This window comes from Papilio polytes, unplaced genomic scaffold, assembly GCF_000836215.1.
Source record: "Papilio polytes unplaced genomic scaffold, Ppol_1.0 DF823991.1, whole genome shotgun sequence".
NCBI lineage: Eukaryota > Metazoa > Arthropoda > Insecta > Lepidoptera > Papilionidae > Papilio > Papilio polytes.
Genome location: NW_013525213.1, coordinates 2,913,638 through 2,938,541, shown reverse-complemented (window position 1 = coordinate 2,938,541; position 24,904 = coordinate 2,913,638). Strand labels below are relative to the sequence as shown.

General features: G+C 41.1%; 4 protein-coding genes across 9 annotated transcripts in view; 2 read left to right on the top strand and 2 right to left on the bottom strand.

The window, feature by feature from the left end:
* Window positions 1-473: 473 nt before the first annotated feature.
* LOC106101357 lies at window positions 474-7,255 on the bottom strand. Of its 3 annotated transcripts, none has more exons than XM_013280540.1 (11): window positions 7,168-7,255; window positions 5,715-5,887; window positions 4,467-4,668; window positions 3,794-3,917; window positions 3,387-3,407; window positions 2,746-2,855; window positions 2,542-2,593; window positions 2,250-2,476; window positions 1,829-1,977; window positions 1,539-1,682; window positions 474-784 (listed from the first exon to the last, which is right to left on the bottom strand). In XM_013280540.1, the coding sequence occupies exons 3-11, from the start codon at window positions 4,606-4,608 to the stop codon at window positions 644-646; spliced, it is 1,110 nt and encodes a 369-aa protein (XP_013135994.1). In that variant the 5' UTR covers window positions 4,609-4,668; window positions 5,715-5,887; window positions 7,168-7,255; the 3' UTR covers window positions 474-643. The 3 variants fall into 3 exon arrangements, with proteins under 3 accessions (XP_013135994.1, XP_013135996.1, XP_013135995.1); XM_013280542.1 differs by having other exon boundaries at window positions 2,250-2,458; XM_013280541.1 differs by having other exon boundaries at window positions 5,715-5,884; window positions 7,168-7,248.
* LOC106101359 (ras-related protein RABF2b-like) lies at window positions 5,913-12,134 on the top strand. Of its 4 annotated transcripts, none has more exons than XM_013280547.1 (4): window positions 5,913-6,542; window positions 10,187-10,314; window positions 10,599-10,886; window positions 10,975-12,134. In XM_013280547.1, exons 2-4 carry the CDS (start codon window positions 10,228-10,230, stop codon window positions 11,119-11,121), a joined length of 522 nt encoding a protein of 173 aa, XP_013136001.1. In that variant the 5' UTR covers window positions 5,913-6,542; window positions 10,187-10,227; the 3' UTR covers window positions 11,122-12,134. The 4 variants fall into 4 exon arrangements, with proteins under 4 accessions (XP_013136001.1, XP_013136000.1, XP_013135998.1 ...); XM_013280546.1 differs by lacking the exon at window positions 5,913-6,542 and adding an exon at window positions 7,601-7,679; XM_013280544.1 differs by lacking the exon at window positions 5,913-6,542 and adding an exon at window positions 7,698-8,895.
* Window positions 12,135-12,283: 149 nt separating this feature from the next.
* LOC106101358 (protein canopy homolog 1) lies at window positions 12,284-17,770 on the bottom strand. The gene is made up of 7 exons (XM_013280543.1): window positions 17,538-17,770; window positions 17,396-17,463; window positions 16,024-16,123; window positions 15,306-15,460; window positions 14,489-14,581; window positions 13,611-13,706; window positions 12,284-12,856 (listed from the first exon to the last, which is right to left on the bottom strand). The coding sequence occupies exons 1-7, from the start codon at window positions 17,620-17,622 to the stop codon at window positions 12,689-12,691; spliced, it is 765 nt and encodes a 254-aa protein (XP_013135997.1). The 5' UTR covers window positions 17,623-17,770; the 3' UTR covers window positions 12,284-12,688.
* Window positions 17,771-18,249: 479 nt separating this feature from the next.
* The window catches only part of LOC106101292 (larval cuticle protein F1-like), an 18,473-nt gene continuing 11,818 nt past the window's right edge, over window positions 18,250-24,904 (top strand). Inside the window, exons 1-4 of the mRNA XM_013280459.1 lie at window positions 18,250-18,451; window positions 23,223-23,504; window positions 23,910-23,973; window positions 24,827-24,898. Coding sequence (XP_013135913.1) covers window positions 23,250-23,504; window positions 23,910-23,973; window positions 24,827-24,898 — 391 coding nt within the window. The 5' untranslated portion in view covers window positions 18,250-18,451; window positions 23,223-23,249. The remainder of the gene's footprint in view (window positions 18,452-23,222; window positions 23,505-23,909; window positions 23,974-24,826; window positions 24,899-24,904) is intronic.

Below are 24,904 nucleotides of genomic sequence, written 5' to 3'. Positions count from 1 at the left end.
GCAACTAAATGTATTGTTCAAGATGTTTGCCGGGCGTTTTACGAGATATATTTAGACGTGTGGACGATGTACTATGTGTATGTGCATACATCATGCTACACGCACGGCGCCAAGGTCACAGCTTTGCCTACAAGTATCGACTATAACCAAATTAACAAATAACGCCGTCGAGCAAATTCGATACCTATATTGAATAAGTTTACCTCAGGGGTCGGTAATTAGCTCGTATGTGAGTTATGGCGTACGGGAGTGCGACAAAATATTCAGAGTCAGTCCTACCAAATTCTTATAAATTAGCAAATAGCAATCAAACGTCTAAAATATATGATGGAAACATCGGATTTTGTTACTCTATCTGACAGTGGCGTTATTATTGTGGAGCTATCTGAGCCTCTATCAGCCAGTAGTGGGACAGGCACTTATAATAATTTATAACATATTTGGTGAAGCGAGACAATAATATACAACTTAAATACATACAACGAGTGTTACTAAGCAATGTTTATTGAACTTACGTCTATGGGTAATCTATAATTAAATAAAAATGACAACATTAGTAATACGAGTTAAACTAAATGTTATAATTGTTTTTTGTGTAAAGTTTGCCGCGCTCGGCTGCAATGCGCGGCGGCGGCGGCGGCGGCTAGAGCGCGTACTGCCAGTCGGGCACGCCGAGCCGGCGCAGCTGCAGCTGCAGCCACTCCGCGTGCGGCTGCAGCTTGCCGACGTGCGCGGAGCCCGCCCGGCAGGCGCGCCGCACCACGCCGCTCAGCGCAAGCCCGCCCTGACACATTGGACAATGTTTAGAAAATGAGCGACAGCAAAGCATTTCGTGCGATCTGTTACTATATGATTTGACATAATGCTGTAGTTATAGCTGTTCCCGTTTCATTTTTTACATTTGTGTAATTATAAATAGCAAATGTCAAATGACATGACATTACAAACCAAGGCAATCTTGTTTCCTTGATGTTGGCAGTGACTTATGGTCTCTTTCCCACATTAGGGTTTTTATCCAAAATATTTACCCCTAAGTTAATGGCGTGAAAATATATAGCTTAAAGCCTGACGTACCTAAGTGTAGGGCTTTTTATTAAAGAAAGAATTATTCCAAAATATGCTGTAATTGCTGACATCTTAGGCAACAAAGAAGTGTCTAAGCTTTATTATAATATTATATGTAGATAAGGTGTTATTCGATCAAACGGCAGGAATTTTGTAATTACAGATACGTTTCTAACCTGTAATCGACGGAGGAGGGCACAGAGAAAAGGACATTACGTCAAAATCACTTGTCGGTCGATGGAAATGATTCCATAGGGAGATTTAATTACCTTTTAGCAAAAGGGTGAATGAGAAAATTTAATTAAGTCTCGGCACGGACACTAATCAGACACAATGCGGAATTGCTTCTACTTTAATTATCTCTTCCGTGCGGTCGTGGTGTTTCACAGGGCGAGTGGGATATTGGTATTCCACCGTTTAAACCTTTTATGGAGATAAGAAAGTAAGCAAAAAAGCGTAGGGCGGGGATGCACCTGGGCGTCGCCGGCGGGGCAGAGCAGGGGCGCGCCGGGCGAGATGTGGCATGTGGATGAAGGCGCGGCGGCCGCGGCGCACGTCAGGTCCGGGATGGAGCGGTTGCGCGGCGGACAGTCTCCGTCACGCAGGGACACCGGCGTCTAAACATTTTATTATACTCAGCATTGTATAGTTCGTTTTTTTTATTTTAGCACAAGGGCTTCTGCCCTTTCTAGCCTTGTCGTGTGATATCCATTTTATTACATTGTCTTTTTGCCTTACAAAGACAAAGCTCGCTCTGACTCACCAGCACGACTCGTTCGAGGTTGTCGAAGCCGACGGCGCGGCAGCCGGCGGCGGGCGGCGGCGACAAGCTGACGCATGCACTGAAGGGGCTCGCTGCGAACTCGACTGAATCCTTTAAGACCATAAGTCCAAAGTCGTTTTTGCCGTTACCTGAAATTATAGGCCAATTTTAAAACCAACCGTTTTTTCTGCTAGAACCGAGTATGGATCCGGCGTCGGGAGTACTACGGGCATGGCGACATCCGCGTTTCATTATAATTTTTTTATTAAAGTCACTTAGCTTCGTTTGCAGCATCAGCGGAAAGTAGAGGTCGCAAGTAAATGTTTCAGAGTTGAGAGCAAAAACAGCGGTGCTAACGACAGTTAGGGTTAGTATCACTAATAAGTGCAGCCCTTGCCCCGTCGCCAGCCGGCGAGCTCACCGGAGTTGTAGCCGGCGTGGCGCAGCCTGTCGAGCACGGAGTAGCGGCGCGCGGGCGCGGCGGAGGCCGGCACGCGCGCCCACACGCTCTCCTCGCCGACGGTTGCGATGCACGAGGCGCTGGTGAGCACCACGCGGGGGCCGACCAGCGCGCCGCCGCAGTACAGGCCGGACTCCGTGATATGACCGCGGCTCAAGTCGCCGCCCGGCCTGTCACACACCACACATCTAAGACTTGTAAATTGTAAGTTAGTAAGTAAGGAGTGATCCGCACGAGGCGTGTCGAAACGAACCTGTAGAGGGCGACGCACCACGGACATACGTCGAAGGCTCGCAGACAGTTCCCTGCGAGAAAATAAACAAGTAATCGTTAGAGAGAGCATGGCGCTCGACTGCGTTCTCAGAGTGGGCCGGTCTGTTTGGAAACGAAGCCCGTTCACTGGACGTGCAGTAACGTGGTGAATGAATGCGCGTAGTGCGCTGTGTGCGCCGCTCACCCGTCCCCGCGGCCGGCGTGGCGCCGCCGTCGGCGGGGTGCGCCGGCGTGGGGAGCGGCGCGGTCACGTCGGTGTCATCTGTGCAGCACCACTTGTCGCGGCCGCAATCCCTAAACAAATAACTAACATTATACGAACACGTAAACCTCTTTTTACTTGTACTTACAATTTTTGAATATAAGACGCCATGCCCAGCGCGAGACTCTGAGCCTATTACAGTTAAGGCCGACGGGGCCACACCCGACCACGCTAGCCCACTGTAGGTTAAAGACTTTAAAGATACATCACCTACAAACTTTTTAACAATGGTTTATGTAATAAGTAATATTATTACGTCATATGTGTGAAATATCAAACGGACATTGCATTTACACATAGTATGGTGAAGTAATACCATAATATAGTTTTTATCTTACTTTTAATATACACAGGTTATATAAAATCTTATTAATATCGTAAAAGCGAAAGTTTGGATGATGGACAGCATGGATGTTTGTTACTACGTTGGTATCTCCGGAGAAGCTCATCGAATGTAGCTCTAATTCAGAGATCTAGAATACTCGTATTATTTGGAAAAACAGATGGGCTACTTGTTAAGTTTTTTTTTATTCTAATAGTAATATTAAAAACAACATGTATACTTAATTGGAGGCTCGCCGTCCCTGAAACAAGGAAAACATATTTTTTACTTGTAAAAAGCTTAGCAACAAATTAATTAGTAGTTTATCTATAACTATCCTAAAACAACGTGTGACGTGTGACGCGTGACGTGTGACGTGTGACGTGTGACGTGTGACGTGTGACGTGTGACGTGTGACGTGTGACGTGCGACGTGCGACGTGCGACGAGCACACTATTGAGTACATGTAAAGATTTTACTCAAACGTGATTACTGACCACATCACAGTTGGTGAAAATGGCAGCAATACCTCCCCTAACACGACACTAACAACAGAACAAAAGCTGTGGGCTTTTATTTATCGTACCTTCCGCATAACTATAAATGTGCACAATAATGTACAATTAAATAGTATCCGGTGTTACGTACCTGATCTCATAGTTAAAGAGGTTTCCGCCGAATGCCAGGGAGTAGTTTTTGTAGCACTGCGTGAAATGTACGCACACACCTTCTCTGTGGTCATGCCTCCGAACACACCGCTTGTAATCGTTGCCTGCAAATTGACACGCAAGTAAGAGTGGCGCGTTCACATCGCCAGCACGCGGGTGGTGCGGCTGCGAGACATGCGACGTGACCGGCGCCGTTGGACCTAGCCGAATGCCAATAACTGCTCTAACATTTTTAATAGGTTAACCTCAAGCTCCGAAACAGAACAAACATTTAAATATAAATTCAATATAATATTAAAACACACACTTCTTTGTTATGTAGGATTTCAGTCATCACAACATAGTTTTGAATGATTTTTTTTTAATGAAAATCCGCACACTTACGTCACGCTAAAGGCTACACATTTTTACGCTATTTAAGTTAAATAATTTTGAAAAACGGTCATGGGGAAAAGGGACAAAACTAAAAACAAAAACAATAGCAGCAAAGAAGTACGATTGCCATGGTAACAGAAGCTGTTAGCCAATGGTAAAGGCCTTCGTTTTTATTTGAGAACTTGAATTCCGATAATAAAAAATTAAATCGTTGCGGAATGTAAGCAATAAAACACTTTTTTCTCTAATATCATGCGGTTAATGTCAATAAATGTTACCCGTCTGGCTGAGATTTTCGTCGTCTTGCGCGAGAGAGCGAGGCGCGTTTAGGAACAGCAGCGCCAACAACAGCATTGCCCATGGAGCCCTCGTCGCCCCCCGCGATGCGCCGTCAACGAACGCTTCACGCATTCTTTGCATAAACAATGCACTCGTGTCTACGCCGTTTTAAAACATTATCTAATGCTAATATCCTGGATTCTGGAAAAAAAGAATGAAACCTATCAAAAAGTTCTGCTTCGCATAGCCGTTTTGTGGAATGGTGTGCCCTAGGCGGTATTTCTAAGCCGCTACGACTTAGGTACTTAAAGAAGCAAGCGTATCTTCTTAAATGCCGGCAATGCATCTACACTTCCCCTGGTATTACATTTGTCCATGGGAGCCGTTGACTGCGTTGTTCGTTTGCTCCCTTTTTGAATAAAAAAGCAAAACTATCATATTTGTATTTAGGTCAGTTAGTATAGCTAATCTAACTTCAAATGAAATTTCATTCTATTGAAAGTTTAATTTTAAATCTGATAATAACTAGAGCTGTAGCAAAGGTGGTACACAACAACGATACTGAAGTTTACTTTGTGGCATTGTACTTTTTGTTACAAACGTACGTTACATCGCTCTTTCTCGTCGTGTCTTTTGGCTTGTCAATATGTGATAGAGGCCACAACAATGCAATACCGCGACCACACACATAGCAGGCGTCAAATTAAACTCATTCCGCGTTTTGACGCCGACGATAAAAGTACGTAACGCAGATCGTATGTTGGTCCCTTCTCCTTTCCCATCCATTCCTAACAAGGGTAGGATGAGATAATGGATGCGAAGGGTTGAGTACGGAGTGTCGAGTGTCGAGCGCAGTGTCGGCTCGGGGTGTAGAAAGTACTCGAATTTGATATAAGTAAGCCAGGGATGGAGTCAGTTTGTTCATATTAAGACTTTCGCGACGGCTTATTTCATGCCTAAGAAGTAAAAAGAGTTATTTTAACCCGACTGGCAATAGATAATGATTAAGAGAAGATTTAGAAGGATAGAACCATATAAAAATAGATTTTGACGAGTGAGAAAAAATGAAATTACATTAGTTTATTATAGGCAACAAAACGAATATCCGCTCGTAGGGAATGTTATTTTTTTAGTAAAAGATGCGGCGGTATCTATACTATATATAGAGATTTTTTTACACGAAAAAACATTTTTAGTCCTAACTAATAACAGCTCCACTCGCCGTAATAAATTAAAATATAAGGTACCTTTACTGAGGGTAGATTTTTATTTGCCCAACATTTATGCATTCCCGTTGACGTACGCGCGGGCGTCACTCGATGTCACTCGGTGTCACTCAGTGTTCCGCGGTGTCAAGTGGCGTCAGACGGCGTCACGTGGCTACCAGTGGCGACTTCGCGCATTCGCTGCGCCACCGCTACTGCGGATTAATTCATCTTGTAAGTTGTAGGTAATTGCGACAGTGACCTCTAACGATAACTCGCGGCACAAGTTCAACAACTGGTTGATAAGCAGAAGTTCTCAGCCTGCATTAATTAATTGTGTGTGCGAATCGGCCCGCCGTCGCCGTCGCCACATGCATCCGCAACAACAACACGATATTTTGTTTGATGCGTCAGTCACAGCTGTCCGCCGCCGCGCGGGAGACCGCGGCATTTCGTGATCTCATCACGGTCCCTCGCCATTAAAGCCTCTCTACAACCGCTTAAGGCAACAGAACGTAATAAACATCGTTTTATAGACATTTGAGTGTTGCACCAAAGACCTGAGCGAATGTGTCTTTGATCAAAGTGAAGTAGAATTCAAATGCAGTGTCACTTTGTCTTAAAAGTTACATATTGAGTCACTGTTTTAAAAGAGAATGATAAGGCACGGAAAATAAATACAAATGACACGGCAATTGAGTTCTGCGTAACAATATTATGTACAATGCTGCCACGTCAAGCCAGAACAAGTTCGCCTTCGCGTGGAGCGAGAAGCAAGAAGCGACAGTGAGGTTTGCGACGCGTTGAAGCGGCGCGGAGGCGCGGCGAGGCGGGGTGCGGAGAATGTCGGCGCCGCGGAGATTAATGCAGGAAGTATTTCTAGCCATAAATTAAATTTTGTGATGTCGAAATTCTGTTATTATCATCTTTACTAACAAATAACTGCACCAGCGCGCACCATTGAGATAATAAATTAATAAAGCTATGTATGTATGTACAGTACTCCGCGCAAATTTTAGTATGTAGTTAAAGCAATTCGCATGGAACTGAATATTTTAAGTCAAAGGTCAAGGTCAAAACAAAATATTCGAGTCAAAATAGAATCTCAGATCAGTTAAGTATAAAAAACCTAAGACCTAGTGGTAGATGATTAAATTAGTACCAATTTCTAAATTCCTATGTACAAACAGCTTAAAATTTTGTATTTTAACAAGCCAGCGTTCGCGACTTTGTACACGTGAAGTTGTTTTTATTTTTAGTAGAATGAGACAATCGTTTTTTTGTTGTATTGCAAGGAATTTGTTTACATTATCAAGTGCTTCTGCTGAAGCTGAAGGAATAACATTATTCCATGAAAAAGTGAAGCCCGCACTTCATACCTTTAGGGGATTTGTTAAATAAAATTATTTTTTAATATTTAGCTATGCAGTTAAAGAAACATGTATTTCAAGCTCTAAGTTATAATTATAGGGTTCAAAGCCAAAAATACACAGACCTCTAACTATGCGTGACCTCCGTCCTGCCGCCACTGCCAGCCCTGCGACCAGCGTCCTGCGCAATCGCTGTTACTCTACTCACGGTTGCTGGTATTCCTGTAAATTCAAGGGAAATTTGAAACAAGTAAAACAATATACCGACATTAGTCATAACATTGACGTATTAGAACAAAATATGTAATTGAAACAACTGGTATGAGGAAAATCTCTGTAAATGTTTTCCTTGGGACGGCCGCAGCCATTGTGTTTGTAGGGGGGCAGTTCACAGGAAAAATGTAAATAAATCGTTCCCTTACCACCTGGACAGCTCAGCTCCTCAGTTGTCAGACAGAACAAAGAAGCTCTGCCAAAATAACAACTTTGCAGGGCAAGCTTTACTCGCTCATTAATTTTAAATTACTGTTTGTTTTGTTTGATTCCGTAAATATTTGGGAACGTATACATATTATTGCGATCCAATTTGCACATGCAAATGGCGGTATCTCGGAAACGGTGGCTCTTATGGAAAAAAGTATGTATATATTTTAATAGGTAATTTTATGATCTACAACTTCTTCCTATTTATTTTTTTGATAAAAGTAACCATGTCGCTGATAAAGTTGTTTTATGACCTTTGGCTTTAAATAAGTCTAAAATCGCAGCTATGCTCGTATTATGCAGAATATAAAAAATTTCTATACAAGTCGTATAAACATAGTGTAAGATGAAAAAATGCGCAAGGTTCGATAGCTGAATTAGTACAATTTTCGTGAGAAAACGTTATAACAGCGACATACACAACGATATCAATCTCAAGTTATGACGTATGTATCTACTCATTCAAAGCCATGGAGGTAATAAGTACTACGTAGAACAGGAGTGTGTTTTTTCTGTTCATCTTGCAGTTAAAATAAAGAAAATAAAACCTTATGCTAAGGGCGTAAGAGTCTTGTACGCAAAATGAAATTGAAAGGTGTGAGAGGGCTACAAACACATGTCCGATATTTCCCTTTCCTAGAGTTGCCAGATATCTTTCGTTGTTTGTAGAAAAATAGTCTTATAGTACTCGTCAGAACCAATGAAATGAGCGCAATCCACCAAATACACAGCGTGTGGTTCCGGTTTACCTGTTACGTCAGCACAGATTTGGACATAGGACAGATCATTCACACTACGCCAGTTGCAGCGGAATGGCTGGATTTTTCACAGTCATCCGCCAGTCGTGCTCACTAAGGCAGTTTCTTTTTTTTATTTATTCAGAATAACTATCAACTACATAATATATTACATCAATAACATATATAGCAAACATAGTGTGATTTTGTAGCCAACATCGTTTTCACAACTTAAATATAAAGTAAAAGAAATAAAACAATTGAGTTAAAAATAAAAATCATTACAATGAAGTTAAGTTACAGTTAGCGTTAACACTGTACCAGTCGAGAGACAGACCAGTCATTTCCTGACTCGCGGCCTCTACTAACCGACTGTGCTGGCCAAGTGTGAACCGCGCATAAGAGTTCTATGACTGTAGTATGGGACAGGACTTACGTCACTGTCACTGTCAACTGTTAATTATCAAGTTTACAAAATAATAGAGAATGTTATAAGTTATCAAAACACCTTTAAACAAAAACCCATACTATACAAGCAGACCAGTAAACCAAATTAAATGCTTTTTAAATTAAAGAAAACTTGTTTGGCCGCCTCTGCCTCTAGTAGGTCTCTAGCGAAGAATGAAAGTGCACGTTAGTTTATTTAAAGTTTTAAACTTTTCGTTTAACTTTATATGTGAAAATCGCAGTTATACTTTGTGAATGGATATTTTCATAAACTGAATTTTAAACGTTAATAGTGCATAAGGTGTAGATTAAAATGAAAGTGATAGAAGCCAAAATAGTGGTGTTAGGGTCACAAGGTACGAATTACGAAATTAACTGTTTGATTGTATTTGTTACGACATGACTACTCGATTACGGAACTATCAGGAAATTGGCAAATTAATACCAATACATACACTAGTCACGCTTCACCGAATTCGTTAATACTTCTTGAAATTAACTTATAATTAAGGATTTTACGATATTTGACAATAATATTATTTACATGTATATATAAAATTACATTTAATTATAGATATATAACCTATCGGTAGCAAATCCGGCACAAAAATAGGTCAAAAAATTGCATCTACAGTCCTTTTCCTGCGGTAAATCCCTTCAGTGCTGTCATTTACAATAGAAATTGACTTTCAATTAGAACTTGTATCCAACATTCTTCATTTTAATAAGATATTCATCCAACATTGTTTTTATAAACACTACATTTATTTAACATCTGCAGAGTGACAACAGGTCTGCTCAAATTAGTCAAAGTTCTGTTTTTGTCTTTACCTTTATACCGAAATCTTAGACCAGTTTAAGACAAATTTGGTCAATTGTTAAAACCTTCGATTATAAAACATATTCTGTTTATGTTAAAGTTTAAAAACAAATGGCAGGTTTTGGGTAGTAAGGAAATGATAGAGTGGGGTGGGTGAGTTCTTCTTTCCTTTCCTTTTGTTAAGGGAAAGGAAAGTTTCCGCTCCTGTTAAAGGAAATTTTGTATTTGCTAAGAAATGCCAAGTTCCTTTCTCTAATCTCTCAGACCAGAGCCCTTATATATTTATGTGCAGCCCAGTGATGCAGGAATTATTAATCTCTGTCATAGTAAATTTAATTTTGTAAAAAAAAATGTGATTGGTAATCAAACAAAGCTGTTTTGTACTAGAAAGCTTGCTCTCAGTAATTATTCTGCTGTTCTTTTGCTCCATTTTCCTAAAGACATGTAATAAACAGAGGCATAAGTAAGTTGTATTTTAAATTCTTTGAAGATTGTTTCATAATGTTCTTGTCTTTGAGTGTTCATTTTAACTTTCTAAATTTGTATGCAATAAGTTTGACGTTTCCGCGATAAATTAACATAAATTTAAGTCTAGAACAATTTTTCCAAATCAAATATTGTATATAATGAATTTTGAACTGGTCTCACCGCTTGCAGGCGTGGGCAAAACGAGCCTGGTTGTGCGGTACATCGGCAAAATGTTCTCGCGACACATCTCTCCCACCATCGGCGCCTCCTTCTTCACCTGCAACATCAACCTGGCAGAGGCGCGCGTCAAGCTGCAGGTAAAGCATGCTGTGCTTGCATGCTGCACTCCACTCTCCGCACAATAACATATCTTGCATGATCTTATTACCTCAAAAAAATCTATTTATATTAATTTTATAAAATCGCTTGGCAAAACTAACAAAAATCCTAACTATCATGTTCTAGTATCAACTAAATGTAGTTTTATTATTGTCATTCTTGGAAAGTAAAAAATGCATGAGAAAGAAAAGCAGAGGTCGGTAAGGGACTTCTCTCCCTCGCATTCGCCGTGGGCGCGCTTGACGCGAGGCTCGGCCGGCAGGTGTGGGACACGGCGGGGCAGGAGCGGTTCCGCAGCATGGCGCCCATGTACTACCGCAACGCGAACGCGGCGCTGCTCGTGTTCGACATCACGTGCCGCGCGAGCTTCGCCGCCGTCAAGGGCTGGGTGAAGGAGCTGCAGAGCAACGCCGCCGGCCCGCTCGTGCTGGCGCTCGTCGGCAACAAGGCGGACCTGGCGGCCGCGCGCGCCGTGCCCGCCACCGACGCCGCGCGCTACGCCGCCGCGCTCGGCGCGCCCTACACCGAGACCTCCGCGCTGCACGACCAGGTACCGCACTGTCCACACTGCCCACTGCGCCGCTCCCACCGCCCGCTCTGCCGGTCTGTCTGTACGCGTGCGTGTGCGTGTGTCGCAGGGCATCGACCACGTGTTCGTGAGCACGGCGACCGCGCTGCTGGCGGCCGCGGCCGCGCCCGGCGACCCCTGCCAGCCCTGCCAGCCGCGCCCGCCTCTCGGTACTGTTGCACGCTTTTACATTTTCATTCTAAAATTAATGTTCTAGTTCGTCCATATATAGATAGAGTAGCTAAGTGCAGAGATCCCCACGTACCCGGCGGTGAAGTAGGACATTGACTGGCGTCGTTTTGCCAATTATGACATATGTGTTACACAAGTACTTGTGAAATTCTTCAATTTGGTGAAGGTTAAACAATTAGATATATTACTGTGTCAGTGCGTGTGGTGACGTCAGTTGTGTTGTGTGCAGGTGTGGCGGGTGCGGGCAGTGCGGGGGAGGGCGCGGGCAGTGCGGGGCGCGTGGAGCTGGCCGCGTGGAGCGTGCCCGCGCCGCGCGCCGCCACGCCGCGCCCGCTCTGCTGCTAGCCGCCGCCACCTCTCCCTCTCCCTCTCCCTCTCCGGAGATACTTTATTGGGATAACTTTCCTCATTATTGTCATTTACAATACGAAACAACATTCCTAAATCGAATTTTGACGTTATACGAATCTCTTCTACTGTAGATTATACATCAACGATGTAAGTTTGACGTGTTCTTATTGACACAAAAGTATTTTGATACTCGATGTTTTTTGAACAATGTACGAGGCGAGGAAGATGGATTAGAATATAAGTGCGGATACTACCTTTATAAATATTCACACATTCCCATGCCGGGAGATTTGAGAAACGCCTGAAATTGAACTACGAATCAATGAGGTCACAGTTCGCATGTTCGTGAAGCAATCATCAATCATCATCACCAGCTCACTTTGCGTGCCCACCGAGGGGCTCGGAGCCTACCCTAATCAGGGGTGACTATGCCATAGTCAGTTCGTGAAGCAGATCAGTTCAATTATTATTTGTGTTTATGCAGGCGGCAGGGGGCAGGCAGGTAGTGTGGGATATCTTGTATAGTATTATCTGTGTGAGAGTATTATCTATGTTTATAATTATATTCAGTGAGTCGCTGCGGGGTGGGGGCTGCGGGCGCATGCTCACCATATATTTAATAATATCGAAATATTTTATACTTCAATTTTAACTACTCTGTTATAAAAATAAACCAAATTTGTAATTTTATGTGGTTGATGTCTTGTGTAAACCCCCCCCCCCTTTTCCGTACATCTTATAAAAAGAGAATATGACAAAAGGTGACAAGGTTCCTGCGCTACTGAGGTTTGCAAACATCATTTACAGATATTGTAAGAAAAATAAAACGAAACATAAAATTAACATTACATTTATTGTTAACGAACGGCTCGGACAGGGCGACATTAGTATTAGAAATACTATGAATTCTTACGTTTATAACATACCAATGTCGTACAAAAATAACTTTCTCCATACAATACAATACCATGTTTCATGTTACAGTTTGTGCAACCGCTAAGGGGCACTCATAATCGGCTAAGAGTTAATTGGGGCCTGAATTATGCACAGGATGGCATCTCACAACTGCTCATTATCACAAACAAAGCGTGGCGCACCACATGCAGCCAGCATTCCTCAACAAATGCCTCCGACACAACATTTACAACTAAATAAAACCACAAGAATGTTTAACATTTCTATAGTCAGGGAAATGGCAACAAATAAGTAAAGTGAATAGAGTACGGTGTAGGGATGTGTGGCTACAGTTCGTCGTGATGCTCCTCCGCCTCCATGTCCTCGCCCAGGTCGTGTTCCGGCTGCGGCGGGCTGTGGCCCAGCTCGCCCAGCTCGCCCAGCTCCCCCAGCTCGGGCATGTCGGGGGCGGGGGGCGGCGCGCCTCCGAACCCGTACGGGTCAGGTCCATGTATCTGTACATCCACACCGCAGAATAATGTACTTTTCTTATTACTTGTGTCAGTTTTGACCGGTCTGGATGAACAGTTAGTAGCAACCTAACCTAACTTCTTCATAATCGCTTTGATGATACAATTGATATTTTTTTTCTTTATGATGACCCATTTTTGTTTGATGTGGTTTTTTTTTTTTTAAAAGTGCATTTTTTATTTTTATTGTTTATTAATGTATAGATATGTAATTAATACGGCCGATTACCCTAATGATTAAGATATATGATGATACTTGAGTGCGAAGGAGCCAGCTGAAAATCAGCGCAGGAACGGCTTAGTCCGTCCTGCGTACTGAGCTGGCTACCTTTTGCCACGATTGTGTTTCCTTTGGAATAAGTCTTTTTTATGTAATTTCTAATTTGTGACAATAAATACATTTTCATTTCATTTCATTTCATATTGTAGAGAAGTTGCTAGAAACGGACACTTTTCCTCATCTCGGGGTCTAAAAGCGAACTTCTCATGTGACAAGTAAAAAGAAATATTCGTACTTCCTAAAATTTACTAGCTATTGCCGGCGACTTGGTGCGCGTGAAATTAAAAAATGTAGCCTACATTATATTACTCCGAGATAAATTACCTTTCTAACAGTGAAATAATTTATGAAATCGGTTCAGTAGTTTTTGAGTTATTTCAATACATACAAAAATCTTTTCTGTATAAAACATAAGATGCTTCATTGTGAGGTGAGAGAGAAGAGCGTGTGGGAGCTCACCTTGACGTACTCGGCCTCCATCTCCGGCGTCCACGTGGTGTCTTCGGCCGTCGGCAACATCCACCGCTCGCAGTACTTCGTGTGCTCGAAGCAGATCTGCGCAACACACGCCTGCATGCCACTACCGCACCACACGCACCACACGACACACGCGTGCTGCCCTCCGGATACTTTGTAACGGATGTACTTACGAAACATGCCAAATTATTACAAAAGAAAACATCTAAATAATTGTTTAACTTAGTTAACTGCGCACTCAACAATTCCTCTCAGTCGCATTGCCTAGTCATGGAGGTGTTGCAAACACGCGGGTGCCGTATAGTCGACGTATAAACAGCAGAGAGGTTGAATTAAAAAAGCAGCATTTGCAGGCAACAACGGGTGGATGTAGATGACGTATTTTTGTAAATACACGATATCCTTTAGTCAAAAAGTGCAGATGTATCCGTATGTTTGCACTGTGGTGTGGTGCGTGTTTTTTTTTTTTTTTTTTATAACATAAGGTGGCAAACGAGCAAGCGGCCCCCTGAAATCGCCAAAATGGCGAAGCGACCGCTGCCCATAGACATCCGCAATTACAGATGCGTTGCCTACCATTATACGACGGAAGAGGAGACGCACAGAAAGAGGATATTTCCCCTTCCTATGCATCTCTACTACCGTCAAATCCACTTCCTCTTCCCAACCTCTCCTTATAAGAAAAGGGTGGTAAAGAGAAAGGGACTTAAATTAGGCCTCCAGCACCACACTCATCAGACGAAACACGGAATTGCTTCCATTTCACGCCTGTCTTCTGTGTGGTCGTGGTATTACACCGGGCGTGCCGGCCCTGCAGTGCTAAGATGTTAAAGCGGGCACTACCACTGTTGTGTACTGACCGCCTGCTCCGCGTCGGGCATCACGTCGTCGTGCGGCCGCAGCTTGTACAGCGACGTGATCTCGTCCTCGCTCTCCTCGAACATGCGCTCGCACTGCGCATACAAGTGTGCCACACTATACTTTTTTTTTATAACGTAAGGTGGCAAACGAGCAAGCGCCCACCTGAATCCGCCAAAATGGTGAAGCGACCGCTGCCATGTCTATGGGCAACTGCAGATGCGTTACCCACCCTTATCTGACAGAGGAGGAAACGCACATAAAGAGGATATCTCCCCTTCCTATGTATCTCCTCCTCCGTCAAATCCACTTCCTCTTCCCATCCTCTCTTTATAAGAAAAGAGTGGTAAAGAGAAAGGGACTTAAATTAGGCTTCCGGCACCACACTCATCAGACTGTACACGGAATTGCTTCCATTTCACGTCTGTCTTCTGTGTGATCGTGGTATTACTGGGGGCGAGCCCTACAGTGCTAACATGTTAAAGCAGGCACTACCACTGTTAAAATAATACTGTACAGGCTATTTCCTCATTGATGGATCAAATGCTTTGCAAGAATTTAGTACCTTAATATCCATCATTTAAATACAAACTATGTTCCATTCATAATGATTCAAAAAAAAAAAAGATGTAATTTTTAAAAAATCAATTTTCCTTCTAAAATTGGCCCAACCGCCCAAATGTAGTTTAACTTTGTTTTTTGTTCTTACTTATAAATGTTCATTATTAAATAGTTAATATTCAAGTTATAATTAAATTGAGTGAAATATATAATGAATGTTCCCGGAGGCGAGTGTGAGTGTGAGTGTGTGCTACTTACGTAGTATTCGAGGCTCTTGTTGAGGTCGTCGTCGGTGACGAACTTGGTCTTGCTGAAGTCCGGGTTCATGCCGCCCTCCTCCGTCATCAGCTGCATGATGGCCAGCTTGCCGGTCGACTTGTAGTACACGCGCACGTAGTCGTCCATCTTCTTGCCTGCAACCACCACACCCGCCCTCTACACCGCACTGCACTACACTGCACCACACTGCACCACTCTGCACAACTACCGACACTCGGCCCCACTCGTCGAGACTTATGTCACATTTCACCATAGGAGAATTACTGCACCGAGTAGGTACACTTTGTAATTACAGGCCATCAGTAATCTTACTTCTTACCATTATCAATGCAAAAATTTAAATGTATGAATGTATGTTAGAAAGTATATCCATAACAGTTGAAGAATTGTCAATGAAATTTAAAATACATGTAGAATGTAGTCAAGAAGAACATGTTGACTATGTTTAATGTTTCATGTTTAAGTGTTTAACTTTGGTTAAGTTAACTTACGCCGCTCGTTTGCCCCCTTTTAATAAAAAAAAAGAAAGGGTTACGAGAATAGTTAGTTAAGTATCCATCTAAACCAATAGTAAATTTTCTTATAAAAAATGATATATTAACATTGTCATCTGCTCAATTATTTATCTATTTTATTGATAACTTCTCGCAGCAGGCTACACACACATGACTGCCGTGGATGGGGACTTGATACTCACAGATGCTGTCAATGAGCTCAGAGATGTAGACAGAAGAACGGTGCGCGGGCACCTTCTGCTGCATGGTGTTGCCATCTGCATCCATTCTGAAGTTGCCCACCTGTAATTTTGGATTATCTTCTTAATACTTCACTAAATATATGTACAATATTATTGAATTATTATTATACGAGCTGTTGCCCGCGACTTCGTTGGCGTGGTATTAGAAAACATAGGAACTACATGAATTACAAAAAGCTACGTATCCCTCGGGAACCGGACATTTCTCTAGGATGAATGGCTTATCTCATGTGTACTCCAGACTTTGTTTTATATCTGTACCAAATTTCAATAAGATATGTTAAACCGTTGCAGAATGATCGAGTGAACATTAATAAACTAAATTAATGAATGCCACGGGAACCGTAACTATTCCCGGGATAAAAAGTAAGCTATGTGTTCTTCCAGACTATGCTCTAAACCTGTGCCAAATTTCATGGAGATCCGTTCAGCCGTTTAGGCTACAAACGCTAACAAACATCCATCCATCTAAACTTTCGCATTTATAATATTAGTAAGATTATTTTAATGTCATGGTTTTTACAAATATGTCTGTAAGATACTGATTAGTCATAAGGACAGGAGCTAAAATAATCTAATCATGGTAAGAAACCCATATCTATAAACATTATATAATTATTATTAATCTGTAGATAGAATAAATGTCATGTTGCTTGTAGCAATAGTTTATAAATAACATTTTAATGTGCAGTTTAATAATTTTTCATACAATAGGGATATAAGCATTCCATTTCAAACCAAATACAAACTATCCTTTTTTTATATGATAAGGTTGTAAATGAGAAAAAGGCCATCTGATTTCGCTGAAAAAAATAAAGCAGTTGTTGACTTAGACATCCACAATTGCAGATGTGTTGCTGCAATCTGCAATCAATCTATGAAAAACAATAGGAATATATAGAGGATATTCCCATGTCCTGTGTCTCATTTTCCCTCAGCATCATTGGCTTATAAGAAAAAGTCTTTAAATCTCCAAAATTCTAGCAGATTACTGTACAATCTGTGCTGTTTCCCACAATATTCACAAAATAACTAAAAAGTACAATATAATACAAGGTATGGAATTTACCGGTCTTTTGTTTCCTTTAGGTCTTGGATTGAAACAAGGAAAATTATTTATATACAGAAGTTGTATCAGAGGTGGCAGCACAGAACATGTTTTCACTCATTACTTGATAATATTGGTTCATTAGTTTATCCTACATGTGGTCGCAATGGTAAGACATATATACATAAAAACTCAATAGGCAAAATTAGGCTACATCTTCAAAACCTGTAAAAAACAAACACTATTTAACAATGCTGTACTTACATCCACTTTTTTCCATTTCTCCACGTTCTTGATAACCTTATTCAGCTCTTCGAACGTCTGGCGACAAACTGAAAATTATTTAATTTTCCTCATTAGAACGTACAAGTAAATTTTCCTTGACAAAATAATATTTATTACATACCAAGGCATTTTAAATTTTGCGGGTCTATTTTTGCAGAAACTAACATGAAACATAGCGAACTTAAAATTACGGAAATCAATCGCATTGTGAAGATTTACAAAATACGAATACTAGATATAAACTTTATAACCAGACGGGAAAACTACAAATGATTCTGAAATTTTTAAATACTAGCTACGTGTGTTATGTTATCATTATCTTTTTCTGTCAAAAGTCAAAACCACGCACTCAAACGGGATTGGTCACTGAAAGATTAGCATGGTATTGGCATATGTTAAAAATGATTGCAATAAAGGCATATGCAATAATAAGCTATAAATAAATAACAAGGACAATTTCCTCTACATACTTTTGATTAAACCTAAACGTTTTTGTAAATAAACCTTGAGATAAATGGAAACAAATGACCACGATATCGTGCTTCTGTGTGTTTCAAATGCGTTAACCCGAACTTAATTCCAAAACCGCTCGTCAATCGAACTGTAAAAATGTCAAACGACCTACTTTTTATAAAAATATAGAATAAAAATCCCATAATCCCGTAAATTCAAAAGAAAGAGTGTTTTATTAATATATAAAAGTAATCTGTATCTGCTACGTTATTTAATATTATACATTAAATAATGTTTATTTTTTGCCTCCCTTGCTCACCCGTTCTATAGTTTTCCGCCCGCCATTCCCCCACCTCAAGTAAAGTCAACCGACCCGAGCCGACCAACTGCCGAACAGTTCTGTTGCGGCAGGTTTCGCAGTTAGACGACGTTTGACTTAAACTTAGCGTTATGAGTATTTCTTTTGTGGATCTAAATTTATTCCTAAATCTTAAAATACCATAATTGACGTTTTCGTTTAATCGAGAAGTGAGATTCCTGTGAAATTAGTTAAGAAAACTACGAGTTCTAAGTAAAATAGAGGTAAGTAAACTGTCTGACAGATTGCGTCTTTCCAATTCTAAACTAGTCATATCCAATAGCTTTCTTAAAAACGTTATAAAACGAGGGAAAAACAATTTTAAAGTACAACATGTCATACCTCTTTTTGACTATATCGGTAACAATTTATTCTAACTTGCGCATCTAAAGTGATAAGATCGGTTTATACATATGTAACAATGTATAATAAAAAGAATGGGATACACGTAACGTCGCACGAAAACGATTGCAATACCCAATCACTTAAACGCATAGTTCTATTTATTGTAAACAAGATTACAGGCTTCTGTATGCCGGCATTTTCTTTTATATTTCGAAAATAAGTCTTTGTCCTTGAGAACGACTGGGGAAGGGTTAGGTGTGCCGAAGTATAGGAATTTCGTCTTTAGAAAAGTGTCATAATTTATTTTGATGATGTACATTATAGCATAGCTGGGGTCTCGCTCCTCCACCGCCCGGTTGCGTCGTTTCCACAGGCCCATAGTCAGTAGTAACTGCTGTGGTGTGCGTGTGCAGTGTGAGCCTTTGTGATTGTGAGTACGTCAATGTATTCGTTCAATATAGTTTGTTTATAATTAGTATCGATGCAAAATGGTCTCTATGGCACGCCGCTCAAGACCGACAATAGCATGTGGGTCGGTGCTCGGCGTCCTCGACGCTGTTTGTCTATCGATCCCTGCGGTGGCCACTGGCCAATGGCATGTGCTCGCGCCGCCCCGCCTCGCCCCGCGCCGGTGAAAGCCGGCCCGAAGCCCGTTGTATCTGTATCACGCAGGCATTAACTACCTAAAATAATAAAACAAGACAAGATTAACTTGTATTGCTTCGTTTTATCATCTTTATAAAACACTAATTGACAAACCATTAGTATTGCCAGACTGATTGTAACTACTGCCAGCAAAGTGCAAAATAGTTGGCGTTCATGTTTTATTAGCGTTTTGTTTGTAGTGTGTCAGAGGGCAGCGGGGCGGTGAGAGGGGCGGGGGCGGTATGCCGAGTGAGCCAGAAATAGAAGTGCGTATAGGGTAGCGATAACGACGTGGCAACGCCGCGCCGCGATCAGAACCTGCCCATCCACTTCCACTTACCGTTTAGTGTCGGATCAAAATGGCGGGTGTGCGTGATCGATATTGTGGATTTATAGCAAAAATGTCTGAATCTGTGATTAATCTGGTCGTTGGTCGGCCAAGCCCAGGAAACTCGGAGCGTGCGCTCCTCACTAGGCATCGGCTCCCGACCCGTCCAATGTACGTATCACCTAGGCTATGTTACTGCCATCCGCCATACGCCGACACAGACATCGTGTCTACACCAGGCATGCCACAGATGTATTCTCACTATAGCTAATGTCCATCGCAATGAATAGTCGCTAATTATTGATATTCATAACTACTGAATAGTAATTTAGGGATTACATAACTACACCATGTGGTAGGTATTTCGAATTTTAAAATTACGTAAGGTTTTTAATAAGTACATCTAATTATTTGTATCTTTTACCTATGAGTAAAAATGACAAAAAATATATACGATATTGGTAAATAGTTGCACCTGACTTTGAATTGAACCAAAATGGCGGCATTTAAGTAGGACGTAATGATAGTAAAGTGAAGGTAATAGAGTGCGCGGAATGTTGGCAACGCCGCAATCGAACTGTGAAGACGGAGCGCGCCGTCGCAGGTTTCTACAGCAACCGGCCAGTAGATAACAGACCTCAAGGCTGTAAGCCGTATTGCGCGTCGTGCCGTACACACATTATTGTTGCTATAAACATGTTTCTCCTTGACAATGTAGGTATACCCTACAGGAATGACGAAACGATGTAGAGGCATGGTGTGCGCTGGGTGTAAATAAACTTAATATTGAACATGCTTTTAGGCATTGGTATCCTCATTATTACAACCTTACAATTTTTTTTGTTAGTAGAAATGCCTAAAAACTACAGTTATTTTATTAGGTACCTACACTTATTATACAAATGAGCTTGTGCTGCTAGAACTACTAAACTACGATACAGAACTGCTCTTAATAGGATAAATGTATAAAATAGTTTTCATATTACTATTTGTTACTGGTTATTTTTACCCAACTGACTATAGTTCTACTCTGCTGTGACCTACTGAGGCACTAGGATTAAAAAAGCCTAAACAACAATGTGAATCCATTATGAATGAGATGTCATTCAGTTTTCATAAATGGTCCTAATAAACATAACTCTTTAGTTAGATGTTTGTTATGACTAACATCTAACTAAAGAGTTATGTTTGCTTATACTAGGTATGCCTAGTTCATAAACTAATTTAAAATCTAGTTCATCTTGGGTTTCACCAGTCTAAAATCTAAACTTCTAGATCTAGATCTAAATATTAGGATTGACAGGAGTTCATGCAGAAGCATAATTTTTGTTTCTTACTGTCCACAGTAGCAGTGATTGCTAGAATGAGTATTTGATCACTTAAATAATCCCTTGCATCTCTGAATATTAACTTTACTGCTAGAAATTAGGATATTAATCTTTGCCATGTAGCAATTCAATTAACTACCAACACTAATACTTGTTTTGGTACAAGATGCTAAATGGGTTGTAATAGTTTGCAGGAAACATTATTTATACTTCAACAGTAAATTAAATTTATTATTTTTCAATACAAGTAATTTAATATATTTCTCTGGAATCTATTAGAGAAGTAATGTTTGGCTGCGTGTTGTATAATTTAAGAGAAAGGTGTTTTGGTCCACCACCTCAGTGAGTGGAGATCCATAGCTGAAGTTGGGTCGCGGCATTCGATGTCTTTGTTGGTGCATCCGTTTCGTTCTCTATAATCGGAATGCGAGGTTGCCGTACTTGCCGTACTCGGCGGCTCGGCGGCGCTGCTGTGCCGCGGCCACGCGCTCGGGCTAGGGCTTGCGAACTCGCACCCGCTTTCAGTCAGTCGGTGACGCGGCTCGGTGCTCGACGTCCGTACCTAGGGACTACGTAATTCTGCGCTCGAACGAGATGCTCTTGCGAGTGCGAGAGAGACAATGGGCTGCGAGCGAGAGGGACGCGCGGGCCAGGACGGTGACATGGCGGTGTCGCAACCTCGCCCACCTGACCGTGTTGACGCCGCGCTCAAAAAAGTTGCGCCGTTGCGCTATTTGGAGGCGCACGAATTTGCTCGCTACTCCGGAATATGTCAGATAGTGATTTTGTCGCAATTTTTATCACTTCAATCACAGTTTGACTCGAATAGTTTGATTTTTCAAAGAAACAATTCAAACGATTGTGCAGTCTACGGGTATGTATAGCCTTTATTTTTTTTACTAGTCGATCGATATTTTAAAAAGGAAAAAAATTATAGCTTTTATTTATAGTGTAATTAATGTAAGTGAAGAATAAGCGTTGTTTCGGGTACGATATAATTGTTTGTATTGAATAGCCGTTTTCTACGTATGACGAATGCCGCCGCGCTGTCCCCGTTTCCTTAGTTTTAACAATTCAGACTTTACTGATATATCCGGAAAGGCGATATTAGCTTACTCGTAACCACGCTATGATTCATTGTGGAAGTAATAATATAAATTTACAAGACTTGTCGCGAAGCAACTCTGTCTCGGGATACATTCGACTTCAAAATGCGCGTTAAAAAAGGCGGGATATCGATGGCGCGGTTGCAGTGAAACTGTCGAAATGGCGTCCTGCAACGTTTGTCAAGTCGACAGGTTATCGATTTATATTTCGCTACAAACAACAAGTGCAGGTTTGTGATCGCTGTAGCTCCGAACCGGTCGGCAGCTGTTACTTAGGAAATCATGTCCTCTGAGGAATTCCGCACCGTTCCATTTCAATTTTAGTAATAAATTTAGGTATATAAAATGATATTGCGCTATTAACCTGCTTTAAATATTAACTTCTTAGTTTGCTTTGTGCGTTGTCGTTAGTTAATGTCGCGGACCTTGACGTCATGGTCGTGTGGCCACCACGTGGTGTGATCCCGCCTGGTCCGGCCCTGTTGTGTTGTTGTGGCGAAGGGTGCCATATCTTGGCACTTATTATCGGTCGTATTGTACAGGAATTTAGCTAAGTGCATAGATCATACTTTATATTATAAATGCGAATGTTTGGATGGATGGATATTTTTTAGTGTTTGCAGACTAAACGGCTGAACGGAATACGATGAAATTTGGAATAGACATATATATAGAGAATAGTCTGGAAGAACACATGGCTACTTGCTTTTGTTTTTTTTTTTCCATTAATACCACGTCAATGAAGTCGCGAGCGAAAGCTAGTATAGATATAAAAGCTGTATCATAGGTACCTGAATCGACGCATAAGAGCAGCTTAAAAATATAATTCTCTAGATCTAATTAACTATCTCAAAAAAGTTATGTAATGTGTGTAGAAATGCTCATAACTTCAATGATGGTGTTTTAAATTAATTGAAAGTTATTACATATTTGATACTTATTCTGCCAAAATGTCTTATTTTATATCGTTATTGTGCAGTTGGTACTACTTTTATATGCCATTTCATTCACTACATTCATTGTATTCTCGGTAGTTTATAACATGCCTTTAAAATATTTTGAGTATTTTCACCATGTTTTTTTTTATTTGATAAGCCCATCGTTCAGTCAAACGTTTTAACTACTTATATGTATGTAATGTAACAATTATTTTTGTCCGTGACATTTTCGACCGTGTGTGCGTTGCAGAGGTTGCCTGATGTTAAACAGCAAACATAACAAAGAACTTGTGTGTTGCAGGCAGTTGGTGTGAGCGTGTGATGGACGCGCAATGAGCGGCCTGATGAAGCGCACGGGCGGCCGCGGCGGCCCCGACGAGTCGGCGCCCCCGCACTCAGCGCCGCACTCGTCCTCGCATTCTGCCCCGCACTCGACTTCGCATTCTGCCCCGCATTCCACTTCGCATTCTACCCCACACTCGACTACGCATTCTGCCCCGCATTCCACTACGCATTCAGCCCCACATTCGACTTCGCATTCTGCCCCACATTCGACTTCGCATTCTGCCCCGCACTCCGCCTCACAGGTATGCAAATCTGATATTACATTATTCAAAATGAAGTGAGTTATATGTTCAGTATTTAGTAGCTATTGTAAGAACATCAGTAGTATGCTATGGATGATTCACAACAATTGTCAATTTCCCTGTATTTAATTTTACTGATTTAATGATGCAACCTTTACACCAATGTATCCATTCAGTCGTTAAGTATTGAGTAACTTCCACAAATTAGTAAATAATATGAATTCAGGGCCTTCAAGCTTGTAGGATCGAAATTCATTTAGGGATACAATACAATGCCATACAAATACAGGATCCAATATAATACAGTAATAAGTGCCATCAATCATCTATGTTGTCTCTCGTAACCCATTGCGGTTCTGTGAAATGTATACTGGCAGTAGGCAGTAATGCGGCGTTGCGTTGCAGGTGCAGCAGGCGGCCACCTCCATGCACTCCCTGGCGCAAGCGGCAGCGCAGCCGCAGATCATTGGTTAGTGGCTACATACTAGAATCTATTTGAATTATTTAATAGGATTTGTCTATTTTTTGTATGGGAGGTGATTTTGTAAACTAATAAAACTCATACTAACTTTATTAGTAGATAAAATTGTAAAGATAACTAAAACATGAAAAGTATAATTTTAAGCAACGCCATTTCTTTTAATTGACAAAAGTTATTTAATCCTGATACCATTGTTTACTTGCGGGGAACACAGGAGACTTGTTTTCTTTGTCATGTTTTGCCGCTGTATTCTTCAATTGAATGTTTGCGCCTCTGTTCACCTTATTTGAGTGTTTAAAGTTGGAGCAATTTTCGACAGTATATATGAAGTTGATAGCATCATATGAGATAATAATAATATATAAATGTTTCTTACAATGGAAACGAATTCTCGTCAAGGCATGACAGTTAATCTCGTTGTTTCACAGACAGTTCTAAATGACAGCTTCTAAACAAAAATGGCAGTAGCACTTATAATATACAGCCAGAAATATAATCATCTTTTGCCATCCAAACTTTTGTTTTGCTTTAAAAAAACGGTATTTCTTTGTTGTAACAAAATATCCACTGTCATGTTTTAAGTAAATCTGCAGAATAAAGGTATATTTTAAAAATAAAATTTTAAACAAAAGGTGGGTTCAGAAATCAAATTAAAAACATGTTTCTTAACTCTCTTTTCGTTCTTTATCTTTTGTCTATAAAAGTTTTTAAGGAAATTTTTCATAATGTCCTCTTATTGAGATGAGCCACTTAGTTCTGTGTTAGTTTTATTATGAATACCTGTTACTGTTGTGATGGTGGCCCAATGTAATTTTGCGTTGTGCATTGTCCATGTGCGCAGGAGTGTCGTCGTCTAGTGGCGTGGGCAGCGTGGGCAGCGTGGGCGTGGGCGGCATGGTGGGCGTGGGCGGGGGCTTCG

Bases quoted from the DNA above. Each gene is read 5' to 3' on its own strand.
- LOC106101357 (XM_013280540.1), bottom strand. From the start codon at position 4,608: ATGCAAAGAATGCGTGAAGCGTTCGTTGACGGCGCATCGCGGGGGGCG. The intron at 3,408-3,793 runs GTACGTAACACC...TCCTTGTTTCAG, and splicing joins CTCTTTAACTATGAGATCAG to GGACGGCGAGCCTCCAATTA. The intron at 2,856-3,386 runs GTATACATGTTG...TTATTTGTTTAG, and splicing joins GACGGCGAGCCTCCAATTAA to GGATTGCGGCCGCGACAAGT.
- LOC106101359 (XM_013280544.1), top strand. From the start codon at position 8,820: ATGCTTTTTAAATTAAAGAAAACTTGTTTGGCCGCCTCTGCCTCTAGT. The intron at 10,315-10,598 runs GTAAAGCATGCT...CTCGGCCGGCAG, and splicing joins AGGCGCGCGTCAAGCTGCAG to GTGTGGGACACGGCGGGGCA. The intron at 10,887-10,974 runs GTACCGCACTGT...CGTGTGTCGCAG, and splicing joins CCTCCGCGCTGCACGACCAG to GGCATCGACCACGTGTTCGT.
- LOC106101358 (XM_013280543.1), bottom strand. From the start codon at position 17,622: ATGCGATTGATTTCCGTAATTTTAAGTTCGCTATGTTTCATGTTAGTT. The intron at 15,461-16,023 runs GTGAGTATCAAG...TGGTGGTTGCAG, and splicing joins TGAGCTCATTGACAGCATCT to GCAAGAAGATGGACGACTAC. The intron at 12,857-13,610 runs GTGAGCTCCCAC...GTGGATGTACAG, and splicing joins TGGAGGCCGAGTACGTCAAG to ATACATGGACCTGACCCGTA.